At 46.5% G+C, this 24,625-nt stretch overlaps 1 protein-coding gene across 5 annotated transcripts in view; it reads right to left on the bottom strand.

Annotated features, from left to right (window-relative positions):
* arfgap2 (ADP-ribosylation factor GTPase activating protein 2) overlaps positions 1–23,339 on the bottom strand; it is a 72,462-nt gene extending 49,123 nt beyond the window's left edge. For 3 of the 5 annotated variants that reach the window (XM_072518733.1, XM_072518732.1, XM_072518730.1), the window contains exons 1-7: positions 23,239–23,339; positions 22,600–22,718; positions 21,978–22,050; positions 21,231–21,362; positions 20,659–20,739; positions 20,470–20,581; positions 19,785–19,841 (exon numbers count right to left, since the gene is read on the bottom strand). In XM_072518733.1, the coding sequence (XP_072374834.1) occupies positions 19,785–19,841; positions 20,470–20,581; positions 20,659–20,739; positions 21,231–21,362; positions 21,978–22,050; positions 22,600–22,718; positions 23,239–23,310 (646 nt within the window). In that variant the 5' untranslated portion in view covers positions 23,311–23,339. The remainder of the gene's footprint in view (positions 1–19,784; positions 19,842–20,469; positions 20,582–20,658; positions 20,740–21,230; positions 21,363–21,977; positions 22,051–22,599; positions 22,719–23,238) is intronic. The other 2 variants (XM_072518731.1, XM_072518734.1) reach the window with 2 other exon arrangements.
* Between the last annotated feature and the right edge of the window lie 1,286 nt (positions 23,340–24,625).

A 24,625-nucleotide genomic window follows, 5' to 3' on the forward strand; every position in this document is an offset into this window, starting at 1 on the left:
AAAAAGATAGTGACCAGAAAGAAGGCATTGTCCTATTAGTAAGCAGTTTTACTCCGGTAACGAAATGAAAATGAAAATCGCTTATTGTCACAAGTAGGCTTCAAATGAAGTTACTGTGAAAAGCCCCTAGTCGCCACATTCCGGCGCCTGTTCGGGGAGGTTGATACGGGAATTGAACTGTGCTGCTGGCCTGCCTTGGTCTGCTTTCAAAGCCAGTGATTTAGCCCTGTGCTAAACCAGCCCCAATGAGGGTGTTGGTTGCAGAATCCTTCAATTGTGCTGTATTGGACAGTGACTGTACATCTATTGTGTGTGGAATTGACTAGTTAAAATGTTACCTGGACTCTTTGAATGCTGAAAATCGTAACATGGTTAAGAAATTTGAAAGTTCCACAAGTTTCAGGTTTGGGTATGATACTTTTCTGGAGTCGCTGAAAAGAGTGGTGATCTCTTTCAATATTGCCGGAGTGAATCATTTCATTAGCATGGATGGTGTATCAAGTGAGATACCTTTGCTTCTGAGCAGACCGTCAATAAAGAAAGCAAACTGTATATGGAACATGATAAGGCAATAGTTTTTGGAAAGACGGTGGACTTACAATTTACACAGTCCGGACCCTATTGTATTCAATTAGGGTTAGGGTTGGCGGGTCGGATCAAGGAAAATCCCAAGGCTTTTTACTCTTATGTGAGTAATAAAAGAATGACCAGGGTGAGGTTAGGGCCGGTCAAGGACAGTAGTGGGAACTTGTGCATGGAGTCAGAAGAGATAGGAGAGGTGTTGAATGAATACTTTGTCAGTGTTCACCGAGGAGAAGGGCCATGTTTTTGAGGATGAGAGAGTGATACAGGCGGGAAGGCTGGAGGAGGTAGATGTTCTGAGGGAGGATGTATTAGCAATTTTGAAAAACCTTAGGGTCGACAGGTCCCCTGGGCCAGATGGGATATATCCTAGGATTCTTTGGGAGGCAAGGGATGAGATTGCAGAGCCTTTGGCTTTGATCTTTGGGTCCTCACTGTCCACGGGGATAGTGGCAGAGGACTGGAGAGTGGCGAATGTTGTTCCTCTGTTCAAGAAAGGGAATAGGAATGACCCTGGTAATTATAGGCTGGTTAGTTTTACTTCGGTGGTCGGTAAGTTAATGGAAAAGGTCCTGAAGGATAGGATTTATGACCATTTGGAAAGTTGCAGATTAATCCGGGATAGTCAACATAGATTCGTGAAGGATAAGTCCTGCCTCACAAATTTGATTGAATTATTTGAGGAGGTAACTAAGTGTGTAGATGAAGGTAGAGTAGTCGATGTCGTATACATGGATTTTAGTAAGGCGTTTGATAAGGTTCCCCATGGTCGGCTTATGAAGAAAGTAAGGAGGTGTGGGATAGAGGGAAATTTGGCCAATTGGATAAGTAACTGGCTATCACATAGAAGACAGAGGGTGGTGGTGGATGGAGAAATGTTCAGACTGGAGACCAGTTACCAGCGGTGTACCACAGGGATCAGTGCTGGGTCCTCTGCTATTTGTGATTTTTATCAATGACTGGAGGAGGGGGCTGAACGGTGGGTCAGTAAATTTGCTGATGACACCAAGATTGGTGGAGTAGTGGATGAGCTGTTGTACGCTGCAAAGAGACATTGATAGGATGCAGAGCTGGGCCGAAAAATGGCAGATGGAGTTTAACCCTGATAAGTGCAAGGTGATTCATTTTAGTAGAAAAAATTTGAATGCGGATTACAGGGTCAATGACAGGGTTCTGAGGAATGTGGAGGAACAGAGAGGTCTTGGGGTTCATGTCCACAGATCTCTGAAGGTTGCCACTCAAGTGGACAGAGCCGTGAAGAAGGCCTAGTGTGTTAGCGTTTATTAACAGGGGGCTTGAGTTTAAGAGTTATGCTGCAACTGTACATGACACTGGTGAGACCACATTTGGAGTATTGTGTGCAGTTCTGATCACCTCACTATAGGAAGGATGTGGAAGCATTGGAAAGGGTGCAAAGGAGATTTACCAGGATGCTGCCTGGTTTGCAGGATAGGTCTTATGTGAAAAGGTTGAGGGAGCTCGGGCTTTTCTCTTTGAGCGGAGGAGGGTGAGAGGCGACTTAATAGAGGTTTATAAGATGATGAGGGATAGATAGAGTGGACGTTCAGAGACTATTTCCTCGGGTGGATGTAGCTGTTACAAGGGGGCATAACTATAAGGTTCAGGGTGGGAGATATAGGAGGGATGTCCGAGGTAGGTTCTTTACTCAGAGAGTGGTTAGGGTGTGGAATGGGCTGCCTGCTGTGATAGTGGAGTCGGACACTTTAGGAACTTTCAAGCGGTTATTGGATAGGCACATGGAGCACACCAGAATGACAGGGAGTGGGATAGCTTGGTCTTGGTCTCAGACAATGCTCGGCACAACATTGAGGGCCGAAGAGCCTGTTCTGTGCTGTACTGTTCGATATTCTGACACATAATATTTCAGGTGCAGTTGTTAAGGATGTGTTATTGGCAGCTGGAAATGGGAATTTAGCTGATAAAAAGCTTGTTGTATTAAAACTGCATAGGCAATTTGCGCATCCGTCTCCTCGGAGGCTGAAAAATGTATTAAAGGATGCAGGGGTAAGGGATGAAGACTATACTAATCTGATAGAATAGTACGAAGTCTTACAACACCAGGTTAAAGTCCAACAGGTTTGTTTCGATGTCACTAGCTTTCGGAGCGCTGCAGTTCCTCACGTGAATGAAGAGGTCTGTTCCAGAAACACATATATAGACAAATTCAAAGATGCCAAACAATGCTTGGAATGCGAGCATTAGCAGGTGATTAAATCTTTACAGATCCAGAGATGGGGTAACCCCAGGTTAAAGAGGTGTGAATTGTACCAAGCCAGGACAGTTGATAGGATTTCGCAGGCCAGATGGTGGGGGATGAATGTAATGCGACATGAATCCCAGGTCCCGGTTGAGGCCGCACTCATGTGTGCGCAACTTGGCTATAAGTTTCTGCTCGGCGATTCTGCGTTGTCGCGGGTCAACGTCTTCACCTTCGACAACAAGTTCTTCATCCAGACGCACGGAACAGCCATGGGGACCAAATTCGCACCCCAATACGCCAACATCTTCATGCACAAGTTTGAACAGGACCTACTCACCGCACAGGACCTTCAACCGATGTTATACACCAGATACATCGATGACATTTTTTTCCTTTTGGACCCACGGCGAAGAATCACTGAAACGACTACACGATGACATTAATAAGTTCCATCCAACCATCAGATTCACCATGGACTACTCTCCAAAATCAGTTGCATTCTTGGACACACTGGTCTCCATCAAGGACGGTCACCTCAGCACTTCGCTTTACCGCAAACCTACGGATAACCTCATGATGCTCCACTTCTCCAGCTTCCACCCTAAACACATTAAAGAAGCCATCCCCTATGGACAAGCGCTCCGTATACACAGGATCTGCTCAGGCGAGGAGGAGCGTAACAGACATCTACAGATGTTGAAAGATGCCCTCGTACGAACGGAATATGGCACTCGACTCATCGATTGACAGTTCCAACGCGCCACAGCGAAAAACCGGACCGACCTCCTCAGAAGACAAACATGGGACACAAACAACAGAATACCCTTCGTCGTCCAGTACTTCCCCGGAGCGGAGAAACTACGTCATCTTCTTCACAGCCTTCAACACGTCATTGATGACGATTAACATCTTGCCAAGGTCATCCCCACACCCCCACTACTTGCCTTCAAACAACCGCGCAACCTCAAACGAACCATTGTTTGCAGCAAACTACCCAGTCTTCAGAACAGCGACCACGACACCACACAACCCTGTCATGGCAATCTCTGCAAGACGTGCCAGATCATCGACATGGATACCACTATTACACGTGAGAACACCACCCACCAGGTACGCAGTACATACTCGTGCGACTCGGCCAACATTGTCTACCTCATACGCTGCAGGAAAGGATGTCCCGAAGCGTGGTACATTGGCGAGACCATGCAGACGCTGCGACAACGAATGAACGGACATCACGCAACAATCACCAGGCAGGAATGTTCCCTTCCAGTCGGGAACACTTCAGCAGTCAAGGGCATTCAGCCTCTGATCTCCGGGTAAGCGTTCTCCAAGGCGGCCTTCAGGACGCGCGACAACGCAGAACAGAAACTTACAGCCAAGTTCCGCACACATGAGTGCGGCCTCAACCGGGACCTGGGATTCATGTCGCATTACATTCATCCCCCACCATCTGGCCTGCGAAATCCTACCAACTGTCCTGGCTTGGTACAATTCACACCTCTTTAACCTGGGGTTACCCCATCTCTGGATCTGTAAAGATTTAATCACCTGCTAATGCTCGCATTCCAAGCATTGTTTGGCATCTTTGAATTTGTCTATATATGTGTTTCTGGAACAAACCTCTTCATTCACCTGAGGAAGGAGCAGCGCTCCGAAAGCTAGTGACATCGAAACAAACCTGTTGGACTTTAACCTGGTGTTGTAAGACTTCGTACTGTGCTCACCCCAGTCCAACGCCGGCATCTCCACATCACTGATAGAATAGGTTAGTGATCGCTGTGAGGTTTGTAGAAAGTACAGAAGGAGACCATCACAGCCGATAGTAACCCTACCTTTGGCCAGGGATTTTAACAACATTGTGGCCATGGACCTGAAGATCTGGGATAAAGCTAACAATATATTTATTTTGCATTTTGTAGATTTAGCACCAGATCAATCAACCATTGTACGAAGTAAAGGAAAGAGAGTAATCCTGGATCAGATCATGGAAAAATGGATAGGGACAGGCAAAATTCCTTACGGACAATGGGGGAGAATCTGCTCTTAATGAATACGGCTGCGGAAAGCCCATTTAGTAATGGGGTGTGTGAAAGAAACCATGCAGTAATAAATGACATGCTCCGGAAAATTTGGGCAGATAGACCAAATTGCAAGTTAAATTCAGCCTTCGCATGGGCGGTACATGTGAAGAATTTGTTGCAGATGGTTGGGGGCTATAGTCCCCATCAATTAGTGTTTGGTAGAAATCCTAAAATTCCATCCTTTTTGGATGACCAGCCTCCAGCTTGGGAAGGGACTACAATTAGCTCGGCCTTTTCTACTGCTAAGTAATGCATTTAAATACTCAGAACAGCTTTTTTGGAAACAGAAGTCTCTGAAAGAATTCGCAGAGCTTTAAGGCATAATGTATGGCCACCAAATACTGTTTTTCAGCAAGGAGACATAGTAAACTATAAGAGAGACAATTTTAATGAATGGAAAGGCCCAGGGAAGATCATGGGCAGAGATGGCAAAACAATTATTTTACAACATGGCAATCAAACTGTTAGGGTACATTCATCAAGGATAATGGGTACAGATTACAAATTTTCAAGTTGAGACAGAGCAGACCGACATGAGGAGGACCCCAGGGTCATCTGGTACGCACGTGTTACAGAACTATGAGGACCAGTTAACTGATATAGACATGGTTTCTGCAGAGGAACACAATACTTCTGATGAATTAGGACAGGCCATTGATCCGAAAGGACAACTGCTAAAAGTTGGTACAAAAGTGACATACTTGCCTGAAGGGTCTAGTCAATGGAAGGATGCAACTGTTATTAGTAGAGCAGGGAAGGCCATTGGGAAGTATAAACACTGGTGAATGTACAGCATACAGGGGAGGGTGTCAATGGATTGGGAACACGAAGTTCGAAAATGGAGGGCACAGAAACGCAGTGCCAGTTCAGATAGTACATCGGATAGTGAACAGGTTTACAGGAAAAGGTCGAGAACTATTGAAAGGACATCCCACAGCAGAAGGGAAAGATCAAGCAATAGCAGTACAAAACGAGATACCAGGCGGGAGAGGGGACGTAGTTTATCAAGGTCTCAGAACATGAGGAAGACTACGAATACTAATAGATTGGATAGGTACATGGATTACGGTAGAATGATATAGTGTAGATTACTTTGTTCTTAAGGGCAGCACGGCAGCATTGTGGATAGCACAATTGCTTCACAGCTCCAGGGTCCCAGGTTCGATTTCGGCTTTGGTCACTGTCTGTGCGGAGTCTGCACACCCTCCCAGTGTGTGCGTGGGTTTCCTCCCACAGTCCAAAGATGTGCAGGTTAGGTGGATTGGCCATGACAAATTGCCCTTAGTGTCCAAAATTGCCCTTAGTGTTGGGTGGAGGTGTAGGGTAGGGTGCTCTTTCCAAGAGCCGGTGCAGACTCGATGGGCCGAATGGCCTCCTTCGGCACTGTAAATTCTATGATAATAGGAGTAGAAGCCTACATGCACGTGAGATTTTGGTGGCCGCCAATAAATTACATGAAAAAGTTATCAACGATGTCAAACAGCAAGAACTGCATAGTTGGAGTGAATTTGGGGTATACACGGAAGTACCAGATAGGGGACAAAGAACAAAGAAATGTACAGCACAGGAACAGGCCCTTCGGCCCTCCAAGCCCGTGCCGACCATGCTGCCCGACAAAACTACAATCTTCTCCAGTTCCTGGGTCCGTATCCTTCTATTCCCATCCTATTCATATATTTGTCAAGATGCCCCTTAAATGTCCCTATCGTCCCTGCTTCCACCACCTCCTCTGGTAGCGTGTTCCAGGCACCCATTACCCTCTGCGTAAAAAACTTGCCTCGTACATCTACTCTAAACCTTGCCCCTCTCACCTTAAACCTATGCCCCCTAGTAATTGACCCCTCTACCCTGGGGAAAAGCCTCTGACTATCCACTCTGTCTATGCCCCTCATAATTTTGTAGACCTCTATCAGGTCTCCCCTCAACCTCCTTCGTTCCAGTGAGAACAAACCAAGTTTATTCAACCGCTCCTCATAGCTAATGCCCTCCATACCAGGCAACATTCTGGTAAATCTCTTCTGCACCCTCTCTAAAGCCTCCACATCCTTCTGGTAGCGTGGCAACCAAAATTAAACACTATACTCCAAGTGTGGCCTAACTAAGGTTCTATACAGCTGCAACATGACTTGCCAATTCTTATACTCAATGCCCCGGCCAATGAAGGCAAGCATGCCGTATGCCTTCTTGACTACCTTCTCCACCTGTGTTGCCCCTTTCAATGACCTGTGGACCTGTACTCCTAGATCTCTTTGACTTTCAATACTCTTGAGGGTTCTACCATTCACTGTATATTCCCTACCTGCATTAGACCTTCCAAAATGCATTACCTCACATTTGTCCGGATTAAACTCCAGCTGCCATCTCTCCGCCCAAGTCTCCAGACAATCTAAATCCTGCTGTATCCTCCGACAGTCCTCATCGCTATCCGCAATTCCACCAACCTTTGTGTCGTCTGCAAACTTACTAATCAGACCAGTTACATTTTCCTCCAAATCATTTATATATACTACAAACAGCAAAGGTCACAGCACTGATCCCTGTGGAACACCACTGGTCACAGCCCTCCAATTAGAAAAGCATCCCTCCATTGCTACTCTCTGCCTTCTATGGCCTAGCCAGTTCTGTATCCACCTTGCCAGCTCACCCCTGATCCCGTGTGACTTCACCTTTTGTACTAGTCTACCATGAGAGACCTTGTCAGAGGCCTTACTGAAGTCCATATAGACAACATCTACTGCCCTACCTGCATCAATCATCTTAGTGACCTCCTCGAAAAACTCTATCAAGTTAGTGAGACACGACCTCCCCTTCACAAAACCGTGCTGCCTCTCGCTAATACGTCCATTTGCTTCCAAATGGGAGTAGATCCTGTCTCGAAGAATTCTCTCCAGTAATTTCCCTACCACTGAAGTAAGGCTCACCGGCCTGTAGTTCCCGGGATTATCCTTGCTACCCTTCTTAAACAGAGGAACAACATTGGCTATTCTCCAGTCCTCCGGGACATCCCCTGAAGACAGCGAGGATCCAAAGATTTCTGTCAAGGCCTCAGCAATTTCCTCTCCAGCCTCCTTCAGTATTCTGGGGTAGATCCCATCAGGCCCTGGGGACTTATCTACCTTAATATTTTTTAAGACACCCAACACCTCGTCTTTTTGGATCACAATGTGACCCAGGCTATCTACACCCCCTTCTCCAGACTCAACATCTACCAATTCCTTCTCTTTGGTGAATACTGATGCAAAGTATTCATTTAGTACCTCGCCCATTTCCTCTGGCTCCACACATAGATTCCCTTGCTTATCCTTCAGTGGGCCAACCCTTTCCCTGGCTACCCTCTTGCTTTTTATGTACGTGTAAAAAGCCTTGGGATTTTCCTTAACCCTATTTGCCAATGACTTTTCGTGACCCCTTCTAGCCCTCCTGACTCCTTGCTTAAGTTCCTTCCTACTTTCCTTATATTCCACGCAGGCTTCGTCTGTTCCCAGCCTTTTAGCCCTGACAAATGCCTCCTTTTTCTTTTTGACGAGGCCTACAATATCACTCGTCATCCAAGGTTCCCGAAAATTGCCGTATTTATCTTTCTTCCTCACAGGAACATGCCGGTCCTGTATTCCTTTCAACTGCCACTTGAAAGCCTCCCACATGTCAGATGTTGATTTGCCCTCAAACATCCGCCCCCAATCTATGTTCTTCAGTTCCCGCCTAATATTGTTATAATTAGCCTTCCCCCAATTTAGCACATTCATCCTCGGACCACTCTTATCCTTGTCCACCAGTACTTTAAAACTTACTGAATTGTGGTCACTGTTACCGAAATGCTCCCCTACTGAAACATCTACCACCTGGCCGGGCTCATTCCCCAATACCAGGTCCAGTACCGCCCCTTCCCTAGTTGGACTGTCTACATATTGTTTTAAGAAGCCCTCCTGGATGCTCCTTACAAACTCCGCCCCGTCTAAGCCCCTGGCACGAAGTGAGTCCCAGTCAATATTGGGGAAGTTGAAGTCTCCCATCACCACAACCCTGTTGTTTTTACTCTTTTTTCCAAAATCTGTCTACCTATCTGCTTCTCTATCTCCCGCTGGCTGTTGGGAGGCCTGAAGTATACCCCCAACATTGTGACTGCACCCTTCTTATTCCTGATCTCTACCCATATAGCCTCACTGCCTCTGAGGTGTCCTCTCGCAGTACAGCTGTGATATTCTCCCGAACAAGTAGCGCAACTCCGCCTCCCCTTTTACATCCCCCTCTATCCCGCCTGAAACATCTAAATCCTGGAACGTTTAGCTGCCAATCCTGCCCTTCCCTCAACCAGGTCTCTGTAATGGCAACAACATCATAGTTCCAAGTACTAATCCAAGCTCTAAGTTCATCTGCCTTACCCGTAATGCTCCTTGCATTAAAACATATGCACTTCAGGCCACCAGACCCGCTCTGCTCTGCCTCAGAGCCACACTGTCCCTATTCCCTAGTTCTTCCTCAATGCTCTCACCTTCTGACCTATTGCTCCCGTGCCCACCCCCCTGCCATACTAGTTTAAACCCTCCCGTGTGACACTAGCAAACCTCGCGGCCAGGATATTTAAAACTCTCCGGTTTAGATGCAACCCGTCCTTCTTATACAGGTCACACCTGCCCCGGAAGAGCTCCCAGTGGTCCAGATAATGGAAACACTCCCTCCTACACCAGCTGTTTAGCCACGTGTTTAGCTGCTCTATCTTCCTATTTCTAGCCTCACTGGCACGTGGCACAGGGAGTAATCCCGAGATTACAACCCTCGAGGTCCTGTCTTTTAACTTTCTGCCTAGCTCCCTGAACTCCTGCTGCAGGACCTCATGCCCCTTCCTGCCTACGTCGTTAGTACCAGTATGTACAACGACCTCTGCCTGTTTGCCCTCCCCCTTCAGGATTCCCTCTACCCGTTCGGAGACATCCTGGACTCTGGCACCAGGGAGGCAACATACCATCCTGGAGTCTCTTTCACGTCCACAGAAGCGCCTATCTGTGCCCCTGACTATAGAGTCCCCTATTACTATTACTCTTCTGCGCTTTGACCCTACCTTCTGAACATCAGAGCCAGCCGTGGTGCCACTGCTCTGGCTGCTGCTGTTTTCCCCTGATAGGCTATCCCCCCCGACAGTATCCAAAGGGGTATATCTGTTCGAGAGGGGGACAACCACAGGGGATTCCTGCACTGACTGCCTGCCCTTTCTGGTGGTCACCCATTTCTCTGCCTGCACCTTGGGTGTGACCACATTTACATAACTGCGATCTATGACGCTTTCCGCCACCTGCATGCTCCTAAGTGCATCCAATTTGCTGCTCCAACCGAACCATGCGGTCTGTGAGGAGCTCCAGTTGGGTGCACTTTCTGCAGATGAAGCCATCCGGGACGCTGGAAGCCTACCGGACCTGCCACATCTCACAGTCAGAGCACAGCACCCCTCTAACTGACATTGCGTCAATTAATTAAAATTAAAATTTGTCTTTTTAAAAAAAATATATTTTTTTAAATTTCAAAGTTACTGTCAACTATCTGTTTCCTAGCACTAGATTTCTAATAGAAATGCGATAGCTAACTATAATAATACTCCGATCTCTGGCTTAGATATCCCTCTAAATTATAATTAAGTTATTATGTTTAATTAGTTACCAAATACTCAAAAAAAATTTTAAATTTAGGGTAGAATCCCAACCAGCTACTCTGGCCACAGCTTTTCTGTGATGTCACTTCAGTTTCCCCCCGACACACACAATTTGAAAAAAGGTATAAAAGTGAAAATAAGTAAAAATCACTTACTTACCTTCTGAATGTCTTAGATGTTCTCAGGTTCTCTCCCTGAGAGACCGCTCCTCCACCTCCGAACCTTGACCTGCACAATGCTAATAATATAATATGGCACTTACCTTACACCAATGGGTCTTATTATTAGGTTAGAGGAGGAGGGCGGGTGGGAGACACTACACGTGTAGTGTCTCGGGTTTCCTCTCCACCAGAATTTATTGGTGGGGGGGGGACACTTCCCAGAGGTCCACGGGTCGAACTTCCGCTTCCCGCCTTATATAAAAACAAATAAAACAGAAAAGAAGAACAGACACGGGACCAGGTAAGGCTTTTTAAAGTAAGTACTCACCTCCAAGAGGGCCCCTGCGCACCGCTGCCGCCGAAATCCAAAGGGCTGCTCCTGTAAAGGCAAGGCTTTTTAAAGTAAGTACTCACCTCCCAGAAGGCCCCTGCGCACCGCTGCCGCCGAAATCCAAAGGGCTGCTCCTGTAAAGGTAAGGCTTTTTAAATTCACTACTCACCTCCAAGAAGGCCCCTGCGCACCGCTGCCGCCGAAATCCAAAGGGCTGCTCCTGTAAAGGTAAGAGTTTTTAAATTCACTACTCACCTCCCAGAGGGCCCCTGCGCACCGCTGCCGCTGAAATCCAAAGGGCTGCTCCTGCAAAGGCAAGGCTTTTTAAAGTAAGTACTCACCTCCCAGAAGGCCCTTGCGCACCGCTGCCGCCGAAATCCAAAGGGCTGCTCCTGCAAAGGCAAGGCTTTTTAAATTCACTACTCGCCTCCCAGAGGGCCCCTGCGCACCGCTGCCGCCGAAATCCAAAGAGCTCTATCCCACAGATGGATTTGGACAGAAAAGGTTCTTGCAGATGGAACTTATAAAGGCGGCAAAGGCCAGACTTGTGGCAAAGGGATTTGAAGAAAACTTAGATCATCAAGATTTACGGGTAGATTCACCTCCGGCAGGAAAGGTTATTTTAAAGATCTTCTTGGCTCTATTAGCCACAAAGGCATGGGAATGCAAATCTACAGATATAAAAGCTGCCTTTTTGCAGGGGCATCTGCTTCAACATAGAACGTACAGTGCAGAAGGAGGCCATTCGGTCCATCGAGTCTGCACCGATCCACTTAAGCCCTCACTTCCACCCTTTCCCCATAACCCAATAACCCCATCTAACCTTTTTTTGGACACTAAGTGCAATTTAGTATGGCCAATCCACCTAACCTGCACATCTTTGGACTGTGGGGGGAAACCGGAGCACTCGGAGGAAACCCATGCAGACACTGGGAGAACGTGCAGACTCCGCACAGTGACCCAGCAGGGAATCGAACCTGGGACCCTGGCGCTGTGAAGCCACAGTGCTATTCACTTGTGCTACCGTGCTGCCCGAAAGGCATCAGCTTCAGAGAGACATTTTTCTCAGTCCTCCTAAAAGAGGCAGCTAACACAGAAGGGGTGCTCTGGAAGTTGAACAAATGTGTATGTGGATTCAATAACACGTCTAGAGTCTGGTATTTTTCGGTAAAATCAGTTTAATTAAAGTTAGGCTGTTGCCAGTTGAAAGCAGATCCGGCAATGTTTTACTGGCACTATGAAAGAAATCTTTCTGGCATCTTTTATGATGCATGTCGATGATCTTTTGTGGGGTGGGACTAGTGATTTTGAAGCTATTGTAATCTCTGGGTTGAGGAAAGAATTCAGGGTTGGAAGTCAGGCATTTAAATATATTGGACTGGAAATCGGACAGACTACATTAGGGGCAACCTTACGTCAACAATCTTATTTGGAAAGCATCAGCCCAATAGCAATTAGTTGGAGTCGGGTTTCACAAAAAGATGCAGTGGTTTCAAAGATTGGAAAAAGAGAAACTGCAAAGTTTAATTGGGCAACTGAATTGGTTGACAGGTAAGACAGACTAGACCGGATGTTAGTTTTGATGTCTTAGAGTAGAGTACAAAAATGAATGATCCTAAAGTGAAAGATATCATGAGAGCAAATAAAGCATTGGTCAAACTAAAAATGCAGGAGTGTGTTTTGAGGTTCCCGGTTTTAGGTGATCTTAGGCACTTGAAACTCATAGTTTATAGTGATGCATCGTATGCAAATTTATGTGATGGGGTTTCAAGCGCAGGTTTTATAATTTGCCTTTTGGGGAACAATGGTAAAAGTTGCCCTCTTGTGTGGGAAACAAAGTAAATAAGGAGAGTGGTCAAAAGCACTTTGGCTGCTGAGACTTTAAGCCTTGTAGAGGTGGTGGATAGGGTCGTTTATATATCTCAGATATTGACAGACATTTTGGGATTAGGGGATTTGGGTAACATACCCATTGTGTCACATTGACAATAAATCCCTGTGGGAAAATGTGCACTCTATTAAAAAGTGTCAATGAGAAAAGGCTAAGGATAGACATCGCAAGTTTGAAGCAGATGTTGGACAGAGGGCAGATAGCAAAAATTAAATGGGTCGACAGTAGCTATCAATTGTCCGACTGTTTAACAAAAAGAGGGGCTAGTTCACAGAAACTTTTGGATATTGTTAATGACTTTTTCAGAAACGTCTGTTTCTGTAAATTTTTTTCCTGTTCAAAAAAACAGAGGGGGGGGAAATTGCGCGTGTTTTTGAGTGTCTTGAAATTTTGTTTGCACAAAAAAAAGGTTTCTCCAAGGAAGGGGAGACTGTTAAGGAACATTCTAATTAGATATCTCATTGATCCAATAATTGACACTGATATGTAAAGAGGCTACAGGTGGCCTTTGGAGCATGTTTATTAAATGCTATGAGGGTTCCTGCCTCTACCCTCTGGTTGAAAAGGTTTTTCCTCAAATGCTCTCTAAATCTCCTGCTCCTTCCCTTAAATCTCTGTCGCCTGGTTATTGACCCCTCCACTAAGGGGAAAGGTTTCTTCCTTCCCTTCCTATTCACCCTATCCATGTCCCTCATAATTTTATAGACCTCAATCAGGATCCCGATCAGCCTTCTCAGTTCCAGGGAAAATAACCCCAGCCTCTCTCGATAGCTGAAACGCTCCAGCCCAGGCAACATCCCTCTGTATCCTCTCTAGTGGTGGAATGACAACAAACTCTCCCTCAACGACAGCAAAACTAAGGAGCTGGTCATTGACTCGTATACACCCGACTGCATCAATGGGCCGAGGTGGAGATAGTTAACAGCTTCAAATTCCTAGATGTGCACACCACCAACCATCTGTCCTGGTCTACCCATATGGACGCTACGACCAAGAAAGCACAACAGCGTCTGTCCTTCCTCAGGAAATGAAGAAAATTCGCCATATCCACATTGACTCTTGCCAATTTTTACAGATGCGCCATAGAAAGCATCCTGATGCGCCATAGAAAGCATCCTATCTGGCTGCATTACAGCCTGGTATGGCAACTGCTCGGCCCAAGACCGTACGAAACTACAGAGTCCTGAACACTGCCCAGTCCATCATATGAAACCGCCTCCCATCCATTGAGTCGATCTCACCTTCCGATGCCTTTGGAAAGCGGGCAGCATAGTCAAAGACCCCTCCCACCCGGGTTATACCCTTTTCCAACCTCTTCCATCGGGCAGGAGATACAAAAGTTTGAGAACATGCACTAACAGGTTCAAAAATAGCTTCTTTCCCATTGTTACCAGACTCCTGAATGACCCTCATGGACTGAATTGATCTCTCCATACATTTCTCTACTGAGATGTCTGTGCATATATTTACACTGTGTACTTATTGTATGTCCTGTGTTTCTTCATGTATGGAACGATCTGTCTGGACTGTACGCAGAACAATACTTTTCACTATACCTCGGTACACATGACAATAAATCAATTCCAAATCCTAGTGCATATTGATTGCTCACAACACTGACTGTAACCAGAACTTCACACAGTACTCCAGCTGGGGCCTAACCAGTTGGTTTTTTTTTTTTTTTTTTTTTACAGCTCCATCATTACCTCCCTGCTCTTGTACTCTATGCCTCGGTTAATAAAGGCAAATATTCCATTGGCCTTCTTAACCACCTTATCTACCTGCCCTGCTGTTTTCAGGGATCTATGGACATGCACCCAAGGTCCTTCTGTACTTCCTAGCACCCTACTATTGTATATTCCCTTGTTACCAAAATGCATTACCTCGCACTTTTCAGGGTTTAATTCCATTTGTCACTGTTCTGCCTACCTAACCAGCCCATCGAGATCATCCTGTAATCTAAGGCTGACCTCCTCACTATTACCACACCATCAATTTTTGTGTAATTTGCAAACTTACTGATTATATTTCCCATATTCACATCCAGATCATTAATGTACACTACAAACAGCAATCCCTGTGGATCCCTGCAGTACACCACTGGACACAGGCTTCCAGCTTCCCTCTGCCTTCTCCACGAAGCCAATTTTGGATCCAATTTGCCAAATTTCCTTGGATCTCATGGACTCCTACCTTCTTGATCAATACCCCATGCAGGACCTTGTCAAAGCCTTATGGAAGTTCATGTAAGGTAAAGTCACGATAGTCCCAGATGACCATAGGCTGCTTTCCCCTTTGAGGGGGAGAGCTGGTTGGTGGTGATTTCACCTGAGGATCCCCCATCTCAGGCGACAGCAAGGTTGAGAAGACGGGACCTTCATGAATAACCTCAGCCGGAACGGGAATAGAACCCGCGCTGCTGGCCTTGCTCTGCATCACGAACCAGCTGACTAATCCCACTGAGCTAAAATCTCTATGATTAGAGTTAAACTCTGTCATACTATGCGCATTTCTGGTTGCTTCACTATAGAAAGTAAGTGATTGCACTGAAGTCCATGTAGACTACATCAACTGCACTATTTTCATCTACACACTCGTCACCATCTTGAAAAATTCAATTAAATTTGAAAGACATTATCTCCCTTTGACAAAGCCATGCTGAATAATTAGGGGAGACAGTGATGGTGTGGTACTGTCACTGGACTAAAGCTCTGGGAACCCGGGTTTGAATTCCACCACGGCAGATGACTAAATTTGAATTCAACAGAAACCTGGGATTAAATGTCTAATGATGACCATGAAACCATTGTTGATCATCATAAAACCCATCAGGTTCACGAATGTCCTTTAGGGAAGGAAATTTGCTGTCTTACTTGGGTCTGGCCTACATGTGACTCCAGACCCACAGCAATGTGGTTGACTCTTAACTGCCCCCTCAAGGGCAATTAGGGATGGGCAATAAATGCTCCTCTACATCCCATGAACAAATAAATACATTGAAAAAAATGATTAATCCTTACCTCCCCAACTGGAAATTAACTGTCCCTCAGAATCTTTCCTGATAATCTTTCAGTTCTGTTATCATCCTTGCAAATTGTTTTTTGGGCCTTCCCTCGTGTCTCTATATTCTTTTTATAAAACGGAGACCAGAACTGTGAATGGTAGTACAATGCTAATGTTACTAGACCAGAGGGCTGGACCAATGCTCTGAACACAAGTTCAGGTCTCAGCACAGTGGCTGCGAGAATTTACATTCCATGAATTAATAAATTGGGAACAAGAAGCTGGCCTCAGTAATGGTCAGCATGAAACTAATGGGATTGTTGTAAAAACCCACCTGGTTCACTCATGTCCTACTCACTCGGTCTGGCCAAACTGTGACTCTAAACACACAGCAGTGTGGTTGACTAGATCAGTGGTGGGCAACCTGTGACCCCAGTGCCACATGCAGCCCAACTGGATTCTGAGTGTGGCCCATGGGACATTTTGTTGACTGTTGTCCATGCACAAGATTGCCACATTTAGTGTACTTCCATCTGCGTAGTTTTATTTCTATCAATCTGACTGGAAAGATACACGAAAGCAAGGGCAAGTTGACGTGATGTGCATATTGATTGCTCACAACACTGACTGTGAGTCGTGTGCTCCCTCGGTGTCCAATCAAAACATAAAAAGTTGATAGTTCTATTTATTGGGAGGCTTTGAAAGAGAGGTTGATTAGAGTGCAGGACAGACATGTCCCTGTGAAAATGAGGGAGAGAAATGGCAAGATTAGGGAACCATGGATGACAGGTGAAATTGTGAGACTAGCAAAGAGGAAAAAGGAAGCATATATAAGGTCTAGGCGACTGAAGACAGACAAAGCTTTGGAAGAATATCGGGTATGTAGGACCAATCTGAAACGAGGAATCAAGAGGGCTAAAAGGTGTCATGAAATATCTTTAGCAAACAGGGTTAAGGAAAATCCCAAAGCCTTTTATTCATATATAAAGAGGAAGAGGGTAACTAGAGAAAGGGTTGGCCCACTCAAGGACAAAGGAGGAAAGTTATGCGTGGAGAAAATGGGTAAGATTCTTAACAAGTACTTTGCATCGGTATTCACCGAGGAGAGGGACATGACGGATGTTGAGGTTAGGGATACATGTTTGATTACTCTAGGTCAAGTCGGCATAAGGAGGGAGGATGTGTTGGGCATTCTAAAAGGCATTAAGGTGAACAAGTCCCGAGGTCCGGATGGGATCTATCCCAGGATACTGAGGGAAGGGACAGAGGAAATAGCTGGGGCCTTAACAGATATCTTTGCAGCATCTTTGAACATGGGTGAGGGACCGGAGGACTGGAGAATTGCTAATGTTGTCCCCTTGTTTAAGAAGGGAAGCAGGGATAATCCAGGTAATTATAGACTGGTGAGCCTGACATCAGTGGTAGGAAAGCTGCTGAAGATACTGAGGGATAGGATCTATTCCCATTTGGAAGAAAACAGGCTTATCAGTGATGGGCAACATGGTTTTGTGCAGGGAAGGTCATGTCTTACATGCTTAATAGAATTCTTTGAGGAAGCGACAAAGTTGATTGATGAGGGAAGGGCTGTAGATGTCATATACATGGACTTCAGTAAGGCATTTGATAAGGTTCCCCATGGTAGGCTGATGGAGAAAGTGAAGTCTCATGGGGTCCAGGGTGTACTAGCTAGATGGATAAAGAACTGGCTGGGTAACAGGAGACAGAGAGTAGTCGTGGAAGGGAGTTTCTCAAAATGGAGAATTGTGACCAGTGGTGTTCCACAGGGATCCGTGCTGGGACCACTGTTGTTTGTGATATAACACAAATGATCAGGAGGAAGGTATAGGTGGTCTGATTAGCAAGTTTGCAGATGGCACTAAGATTGGTGGAGTAGCAGATAGTGAAGGGGGCTGTCAGAGAATACAGCAGAATATAGATAGATTGGAGAGTTGGGCGGAGAAATGGCAGATGGAGTTCAATCCGGGCAAATGCGAGGTGATGCATTTTGGAAGATCCAATTCAAGAGCCAACTATACGGTAAATGAAAAAGCTCTGGGGAAAATTGATGTACAGAGAGATCTGGGTGTTCAGGTCTATTGTACCCTGAAGGTGGCTGCGCAGGTCAATAGAGTGGTCTAGAAGGCATACGGCATGCTTTCCTTCATCGGAAGGGGTATTGAGTACAAAGGTTGGCAGGTCATGTTACAGTTGTATAAGACTTTGGTTCGGCCACATTTGGAATACTGCATACAGTTCTGGTCGCCACATTACCAAAAGGATGTGGATGCTTTGGAGAAGGTGCAGATGAGGTTCACCAGGATGTTGCCTGGTATGGAGGGCTCTAGCTATGAAGAGAGGTTGAGTAGATTAGGATTATTTTCATTAGAAAGACGGAGGTTGAGGTGGGACCTCATTGAGGTCTACAAAATCATGAGGTATAGACAGGGTGGATAGCAAGAAGCTTTTTCCCCAGATTGGGGGGCTCAATTACTAGGGGTCACGAGTTCAAGGTGAGAGGGAAAAAGTTTAAGGGAGATATGCGTGGAAAGTTCTTTACGCAGAGGGTGGGGGGTGCCTGGAACGCATTGCAGGCGGAGGTGGTAGAGGCGGGCACGATAGCGTCATTTAAGATGTATCTAGACAGATACATGAATGGGCAGGGAGCAGAGGGATATAGATCCTTTGAAAATAGGCGACAGTTTTAGATAGAGGATCTGGATCGGCACAGCTTGGAGGGCCGAAGGGCCTGTTCCTGTGTTGTAATTTTTCTTTGTTCTTTGTTTGAATGATTAAGCATTTTCTATAGATTATGAAATATTTGGCATGTATTAAATATATTTAATCTTATTCAAGGGTCAGAGTTGGTGAATCTCCCTCTTCTGAAACACAGGAATTGCATTCGCTTTCTGCCAGTGCGCTGGTACCACATCTTTCTCTAACGAACTAGAGATAACTTTCTCTTAGAACATAGAACACACAATGCAGAAGGAGGCCATTCGGCCCATCGAGTCCGCACCGACTCACTTCCACCCTATCCCCGTAAACCCAATAGCCCCTTCTAACTTTTTTGGACACGAAGGGCAATTTAGCATAGCCAATCCACTTAACCTGCACGTCTTTAGACTGTGGGAGGAAACCGGAACACCCGGAGGAAACCCACGCAGACACGGGGAGAACGTGCAGACTCCGCACAGACAGTGACCCAGCAGAGAATCGAACCTGGGACCCTGGCCTGGTGAAGCCACAGTGCTAATCACTTGTGCTACCATGCTCCCCATGATTCCCCAGATTCTTTTCATGAATATTGATGCAATCCATCCAGAGGTTAGAGAATAATTAATTTGAGTTTCTTTAGTTTATTCAAAACATCCTTTATTTTTAAATGCACTCATCTCATTTCTCAGCCTATCATTTAATGTCATGTTTATATATCCTATCACCCTGCTAAAAACCAAAGCAAAGTCACTGTTCAATATTTCTGCCATCATTAATTGTGGGATTATTAACCCTTCATGTTCCTGTTCCCATTCATCTCTAAAATAGTTCATTACTGTGTTTCAAGTTCAAAGTTTCATTGTTCCTCTTTGCTCTTTTTTTCCGACTTCTCTCCTAAATCTTTTTGTATGCCCTCCTATTTACAGTTTATTGCTGTCTTTCTACGTACTGTTTGCCTCTTTCCTAACCCTCAACAGTTCTCTTACAGCTTTATTCACCCATGGAGTCCCACTAGTTTGTATTTATTCTTTCCTTTCCCTTTGCACTTTGAGAACTTGCCCCACAACGTAATCAAACAGTCTGACATGGTTCCCCATCATAAAGCGGGTGAAGCACAGACACCCTTACCAGACGCCTAACAGATGCCCTTACCTGATATCGTCATTGGTGAAGCAGAGAAGGGTTTTATGCTGGGTCCTTGCTCCGACTCTGTAATAGAGGAATGTGTTAATGCTTCAGTTTTAACCAGTATCCTACCCAAATCATGTGTGATTATCCTGCAGCCTGTACCTCACCCCATCACAGAAGAACTCATATATTGTCAACACGTAACCACACCCTGGAAGCAAAGGGCTGTACGTTGGGGGAAACCTGGGGCAGGCAGAATGGAGGGAGGGGGTAGGGGGGAGGTATGCATGGGGGATACACTGCAGGGCAGGCGGAATACTGCTCACCCCCCCGGTACTGACCCTCTGACAGTTCAGCACTGCCCCCTCAGTACTGACCCTGATGTCTTCTATTTGTGTGGAATTAATTTTGATATTTTCACCATTACTAATAGTAGCTTCAATTTCAGATTTATTCAATGAACTAAATGAAAATTCTGCCAAGACAATGGAAAAGACTTTCACACTACGAGTTGTTAGGATCTGGATGCACTGCCTGAGAGTGTGGTGAAGACAGGCTCAATTCAACATTCAAGAGGGAGTTGGATTATCAGAAATGGAATAATATGGAGGGTTGCAAGGAACAGAAAAGGGTTAGGCAGCGGGCTAGCACAGGCAGGATGTGCAGAATAGCTCCTTAGGTGCTGGAACCATGCTATTACTACACTTACCACACTGTTGACTGTCATCCTTGCTCTGTGTCTTGGCTCTCTCCACTTGCTCTGTTAAATGCTGCTTACTGATCTTTCCTGAATGTATACTGCTCTCCCAATCAGCAGAGCCCTGAGGGAAGTATCAACAATCAGAAAGGTGTTACTCTGTGAACCAACTGGAAAGACTGCAGTCAGGAGGACACTTACTTGCGAGAGCTTAACAAAGAAATCCTTCTTGTCTTGGCCCAGGGATGGGCTTGGTGAAGTGCCGCATCCGTCAATCCACAGCTGCCGGGATGATTCAAAGGTCAATGTCAAACAGTGTTAAACATGCAGAGCAATGGGTGGCACACGAGCAGCATCAGATACCGTGTGACTGAGTACCGGTGAGGCCCAGTCACCTCCCTATCCATCTTGACATCACCACACACCCAGACACAGCAAACCCTCTCTCCTTCCTGTGATTGAACAACCTGTGACACCGCATGCAACCCCGCCCCCGGAACAACGTGCCACACACTAACCTTGTGATCCCAACCGAGGACAATGTGATTTCCCCAAACCCAGTGAGCCTGCCAGTGACCTGGTGATTCCCCCACAGAGGCATGGGGTGTGCTTTCCAAGGGCCAGTGCAGACTCGATGGACTAAATGACCTCCTTTTGCACTGTAAATTCCCCTGACTCAAAACCCATGCACCCAACCCACCACCACCATCCAATCTGGTGCCTTTCCAATGCATTGCCCCACAAACTGCCATTGCACAAACTGAGTGCCATACCTCTGTGCCGTATTTTTCCACAGCAGCTGTAGCTGCAGTCCTGACCTTCTCACGGTACAGCTGAGCTGCTCGGCTGTTGTACTTGCCGTTCGTATCCTTCGTCATGCAGCCATGCAGGCGGAAAAAGGCTGCCTGAGGGGCAAAGTCAAAAATAATCATTCAACATCCAGAATTCAAACTCAACACAGGCAGCAACGCAGGTAGATCTCATATGTCAGCAAAGCTCACAGTGCAGATTGACAAAGCACTGTATCTTAACTGTATCCTTGTCAGGTAGGTTAGGGGGGCAGTGGGAAAGCCACCCATCACTGCATTGCTGCACATAACTCCGTGCTGTACCTCTCCTGGGTGTGTTTGATGGGGACAGTGTAAAGGGAACTTTACACTGTATCTAACCCCGTGCGGCATCTCTCCTGGGAGTGTTTGATGGGGAGTGTTGAGGGAGCTTTACTCTGTATCTAACCCCATGCTGTACCTCTCCTGGGAGTGTTTGATGGGGACAGTGTGGACAGAGCTTCACCCAGTATCCTAACCCTGTGCTGTACTGTCCTGGGAGTGTCTGATGGGGACAGTGTGGATGGAGCTTCACTCTGTATCTAACACGCCTTAAACTGCCATAGACGTGATGTTACTTTAATGCCTACAGTGGTGTATATGCAAAACAAGAGTGTACTGGAGAACTAGTCCTTTCCTGCTGAGGGACTCGAATTGCAGGATTGGTGAACCTGAAAACGGTGCTACACTTACTGCAGTCGCATTCCCTCCCACCTGCATACACCGCAACTGGAACCAGCTCCAGTTTGAATCGAGCTCAGTAGATCTGCAGAAAAAGCACCAGAGTACAGAATTAAAATTACAGGAAAAACTTCATGATATGAACAGGTTGGGGAACGTGGGCCCACTATGTCAGGGAATGCACGTCCTAACATGCAATGAGTGCAAGTTAGGGCCCGACTGTGATAATCATCCACCAGTGTCATATGCAAGTCCGGGTTAACCCAGTACTGCCCCTTATATTCTTGACTGATGCTGGCATGTTTCACTCAGCACAGTGAGGCTGATTGCAGAAGCCGTGTCAGTGTCTCCGGCGATGAGTTTACTCCACTCAGGCTGGAGCTGGTACCTGGGCTCACAGTAGCTCAGAATGTGGCAACTAGGGGCTTTTCACAGTAACTTCATTGCAGTGGTAATGGGGTCAGTCAAGGGTCTACTTGTGACAATAATTTTTTTTAAAAAAAGGTCTAAAATCAGCTTTTGAACCCATTGATAACCCAGCAGTGCCAGTAGCTAACTTGTGCTTCTGGAGTGAAGGGTATAAGCAACAGTGACTCCAGGATGCGTATCGTGTTTGGTCAGCATGTACCCCTACCTGATGAAGCTAAGATGAACGCCCAGGGAGCGATGGATTCCAGAGCAGTCAATGCACAGGAAGATCCCATAGGTAACGCTGGCCCAGCTGGGATTCTTGGCATCACAATCGAAACAGCTCTGCACAAAAAGTATAAAACAGGTCAGAGAGAAGAGAAAACACCATCCCAAGACAGGGGTGTGGGTGGTCAATGGTTGGGTGTGGGTGGTCAGTGGAGCGCATCAGTGGTGGTGGGTGGGTGGGTGGGGCGTCAGTAGGGGGAAATGTCAATGTACGGGTGGTCAGTGGATGGGATCAGTGTGGAGGTGGTCTGTAGAGGAGTGATGGGGGTCATTAGGATGAGGATCAGGTCAGTCAAGGGTTTTCAGAGGGAGTGCAGCACATGGATACACCATCAAATCAGCGGCATCCTGTGGTGGGCAGGGCTACATTCGCCATGGCCCCCACCAGTAAATAATGACTCAGGGCGGGACCAACCGACCAGGACTGGGGGGGGGGGGGGGGGATTCCGGTGACAGGGGCTCGACTTCCAGTCCGTGGGCGCAACCAGTCTCTCCTCCCCACCAAGGCCGGCATATAATCTGTTCCCCGAGGTCCGGGGAGTCTGGCCACCAATCCTCCCCCTCCGGCCTCTCTGACCTTGTTGGTCTGTGCCGCCCGCAAACGCCGGAACACAGCCTGATAAACGGCTTTCCCCGGCCCGTCCGCCATGACACCGGAACCGGAAACCGGGCAGGCCCAGCCGGAGGGGCAGAGTGCGCGTGCGCGCAGCCCAGCCGGAGGAGCAGAGTGCGCATGCGTGTAGCCCAGTCCAGCCGCCATTTGTACCTTTATATAGCGCCTTCCAAAAAATCAGGGCAGAAGGTTCCCCCACCGAATTTTTGTACATCAGCAAACTTGATTAAATAAATACTGTGTCTCTGTGTCCAAGATTATAAATAACTGAGGCTCCAGCACTGATCTTTGCCGCATTCAACTAATTGCAGTTGCCAACTGCAAACTGCCACATTTATGTCCCCTCTTTCATTCCCTTTTACAAATTTGGTTTTAGTTTATTGGCTTCTTTGTGATTGGAATTTGTCAAATTTCACAATGGTATTATGATCACTCTTTCCCACTCTTTTACTATAAGATTACTAATTCCCCCTGCCTCAGTACGTAATACTAAATGTAAAATTGCTTTATCCTGAGTTGTTTCTGTTACATATTATTCCAGGAAAGCCAGGAAAACTCATCTTTCACACCACCTTTATTAATCTAATTGGTCCAGTCCAAGTGAAAATGACAGTCCCGCACAATTATTTTTTTGTTTAATGCTTTGTCCTATGGTGTGACTGCTCTTCAGAACTACGGAATGCACCATGTGAGACACATCTGCGGGATGTGCACGGTGGCACAGTGGTTAGTGGCACTGCTGCATCACAAGTGCCAGGGACCCAGGTTTAATTTAGGCTTTGGATGACTGTGTGGAGTTTGCACTTTCTCCCCGTATCTACGTGCATTTCCTCCGGGTGTTCCAGTTTCCTCCCACAGATGTGCATGTTAGGTGGATTGGCCATGATCATTGTGTGGGATTACAGAGATAGGGCTGGGGAGTGGTCCTAGGTAGAGTGCTCTTTCAGAGAGTTGGTGCAGAGTCGAATGGTCGTCTTCTGCACTGTAAGGATTCTTATAGACTTAGTGTCGCCCGCTGCAAACTTTTGAGCTCTGGGTTTTGGAACTTAAGGGGTGCTGAAGTCACTATGATGCATCCGTGAGGCAAACAACTATGTGGCTAGCATGTTTAGGGATGTGGTCATACCCTAGGTTAAGAACATGCAAGCAGAGAGGGAATGGGTGACCACCTGGCAGTCTTCGAGAACCAGGCATGTAAGGCAGGAGTCCCCTGGGTCTATCTTGCTTGCTAGTTAGTTTTCCATTTTGGAAACTGGTGAAGGCTGTGACTCCTCAGGGGAGTGCAGCCTGAGTCAAGTCTGTGCCACCATGGGTGACCCAGCCGCACAAGAGGGGAGAGTGGATTCCATGA

This window comes from Scyliorhinus torazame, chromosome 10, assembly GCF_047496885.1.
Source record: "Scyliorhinus torazame isolate Kashiwa2021f chromosome 10, sScyTor2.1, whole genome shotgun sequence".
In the NCBI taxonomy this organism is placed as follows: Eukaryota; Metazoa; Chordata; class Chondrichthyes; order Carcharhiniformes; family Scyliorhinidae; genus Scyliorhinus; species Scyliorhinus torazame.